The sequence below is a fragment of the Neopelma chrysocephalum genome, unplaced genomic scaffold (genome assembly GCF_003984885.1).
Source record: "Neopelma chrysocephalum unplaced genomic scaffold, ASM398488v2 Primary Assembly neopelma1_182957, whole genome shotgun sequence".
Taxonomy (NCBI): domain Eukaryota; kingdom Metazoa; phylum Chordata; class Aves; order Passeriformes; family Pipridae; genus Neopelma; species Neopelma chrysocephalum.
The window spans coordinates 1551-4044 of record NW_020938115.1 but is presented as its reverse complement, the minus strand read 5'-3'; the positions used below and the strand labels follow the sequence as shown (position 1 = coordinate 4044).

General features: G+C 58.8%; 1 protein-coding gene across 1 annotated transcript; it reads right to left on the bottom strand.

Moving 5' to 3' along the window:
* Positions 1-104: 104 nt before the first annotated feature.
* LOC113962591 (GDNF family receptor alpha-2-like) lies at positions 105-1223 on the bottom strand (the record flags this gene model as incomplete). The annotated part of the gene is made up of 4 exons (XM_027673352.1): positions 1108-1223; positions 879-1019; positions 623-798; positions 105-158 (listed from the first exon to the last, which is right to left on the bottom strand). Coding segments are annotated over exons 2-4 (363 nt in total), but the record flags the coding sequence as incomplete, so codon positions are not given.
* Positions 1224-2494: the final 1271 nt, after the last annotated feature.

The following is a 2494-nucleotide window of genomic DNA, read 5'->3' as shown; positions in this document are numbered from 1 at the left end:
CCAGGATCCCCCTCCCTGTGCTCCTTCCCAAGCTTTTTGCACAGGGAAACAGCTCCCAGTCCCAGGATCCCCCTCCCTGTGCTCCCTCCCTGCCCCAAACCCACCTCTGAGTAGCACAGGTTCTGCTCTTTGGACTTGTTTGGCTTCAGTCCTTGTTCCTGGGGAGGAGAAGGCAGGAAGGGTGAGGGCAGGGATGGGAATGAGGGTTTGGCATCCCGGGTTTCCCTGTGGGAATTGGGGCTCGGAGCCCACGGCTGGGGGGTGAGGCACAGAGAGAAAAGTGAGCAGGAGGAGGAGAGGGATGAGGAAAAGCTCCTCCCTTTTCCATGGGCAGCTCAGGGTCTCCACCGGGCTCCTGCCTGGCACCCCTGCTGCAAATCCCACTGCTGTGGGCACCCACTGCCCACAGACCCCATCCCACTCTTCTCCCAAGGGGCAAAACACGGCCCCACAGCAGAAAACACAGATTTTCCATGTTTCCCAAAACCACGTGGAATTGGAGCCACTTTCCCCCCCCAGAGCAGGAGAAGGTGGGCTCGGGGCAGCCACACCAGCTCACCTGGGCAGGCAGGAGGGCCCTGATCCCTGCCTTTCCCATTCCCTTCTCCCAATCCATCCCTACCTGGGCGGAGGTGCAGGCGGGGACGACGCTGGTGTCGTAGATGGTGTTGCTGTCGTTGACGTCGTCGGGCAGGGCCGGGCTCTTCTCCGGCCTGGGAGGCACCGTGACGGGGGGAGAGGGGTTTTTGGGGGCCACGCTCACGTCGCTCCCGTTGCCAAAGGCCTGGATGGCGTTTCCTGGGGGGCGGGAGAGGTTTAAGGGGGGGGGGGGGGGGCGGAGGGGGGGGGGGGGGGGGGGGAGCGAGGGGGAGCCTTACGGAGACAGGGGTTTTCCGTGAAGTCCCGCAGGAACTTCTCGCACTCCTCCTCCATGTTCCCGCTGCCCTTGCAGGAGCACCAGGGCGAGATGGTGATGCTGGTGGTGCTGGCGTCGACGTAGTTGGGGGTCATGTCGAAGCCTGGCGAGGAGGAGGAGGAGGAGGAGGGACAGGGATGAAGCCACGGTGGGAGGGAGGGACCCTTCCCCAGCCCAAGGCCGGCACTCACCGATGAGCCCTGCGTAGGAGCCCAGGCACGCCTGGTAGTTGTCCCCAGGGCAGCTGGTCAGGGACTGGAAGGTGGCCTGGCAGTTGGTGTGGAAATCAGCCAGACGGGACCTGGAAAGGGGAAGAGAAGAGGGAGAGGGATGAGATTGCACTGCCTGTCCCAGCACGGAGCAAAGGGAAATATTTAAACAGGATAAAGGGGAAAATAAGGGGGAATATAAAGAGGATAAATGGAATAAAAGGAAGGAGATCTAAATAAGAGCTGAACTCAGGTGGTGAAACTTCTTGTCCCACCTCTGTCGCCCTGCTCTAACAAGGATGAGCCTGCCCCCATTCCCGAGGGAATGAACCCCCTCCAAGCCTGGCACCCTCATTCCTCCATCCCTCCCTGCTCCCCAAGCCCTCTCCACGTGCTGCTCCACCAGCAGAGACCCCATAAACTTCCCAGTCTTGTTTGGCCTCTCCTGGGCGTCGTTACGGGGCCGGAAAATTTCACTGCCTGGATTTATCCTCCCCCTGGAATGTTCCAGTTAAAATGCCTGAGGTTGGGAATTACAGTTTTCCTTTTTTCTTTTGAAGTTGAGAAGGGAGGGGGGGGAACCCCACCCCCAAAAGGCAGCGGGGTGGGGGTGAGGTGCTGACCCAGCTCCAGGGGAGGGAGAACCAGCAGCACCAGGAGGAATAAGGAAGGGCCACGAGGAGCTGATTTCCATCCCTCAATCCGATTCCTGGTTTGGTTACCCCATCCCATCTTCCCTCCTGCACGGAATAAGTACAAGGAGCGATGGAAGCAGGAGTTTCATGGGAGGTGTCCCTTCCCCGAGGTTTTGAGGTCCCTCCCAACCCAAACACTGCAGGATTCCACCATTCCATGATTATTCCCAGGGGTATCCGTGACCTGACTCTGCTGACACAAACCCGCCCCTCGCGCCGGAACACGAGGAGGAATCCCTGAGGTCGGGAATCGGAATTCCCTAAAGGAGCAGGAAGAGGATGGACAGACAGCCCAGGGGGACAGAAGGATGGGCTGCAGATTCCCGGGGGGACTCAGTCATGGAATGGACAGACAGGAGGACGAGTCATGGCCCCTCTGGATCTGGAGGAATCTCCCACCCCGAGGATGAGCCCTGGCATTTCCCAGCGGAAAAGCTCCTCGGCTCCCTTTTTTCCCCCCACACTTCACACACACCATGGGAGGAACAGGAATACATTATTTCCCTCAGCTTCCTTTCCTCCCTTCTTAATTAAATGTCAGCTTTGTCCAGGTGGTGATTGAATCTTCCAGCGGTACCTGCCTGGAGCCGCGGGAGCCGACGGAAAAGAAGAGGCGAGAAATTGCATCATTTTTCGGTTCCTTAAATAGGAATGATTTGTTTTCAGGAGGCTTT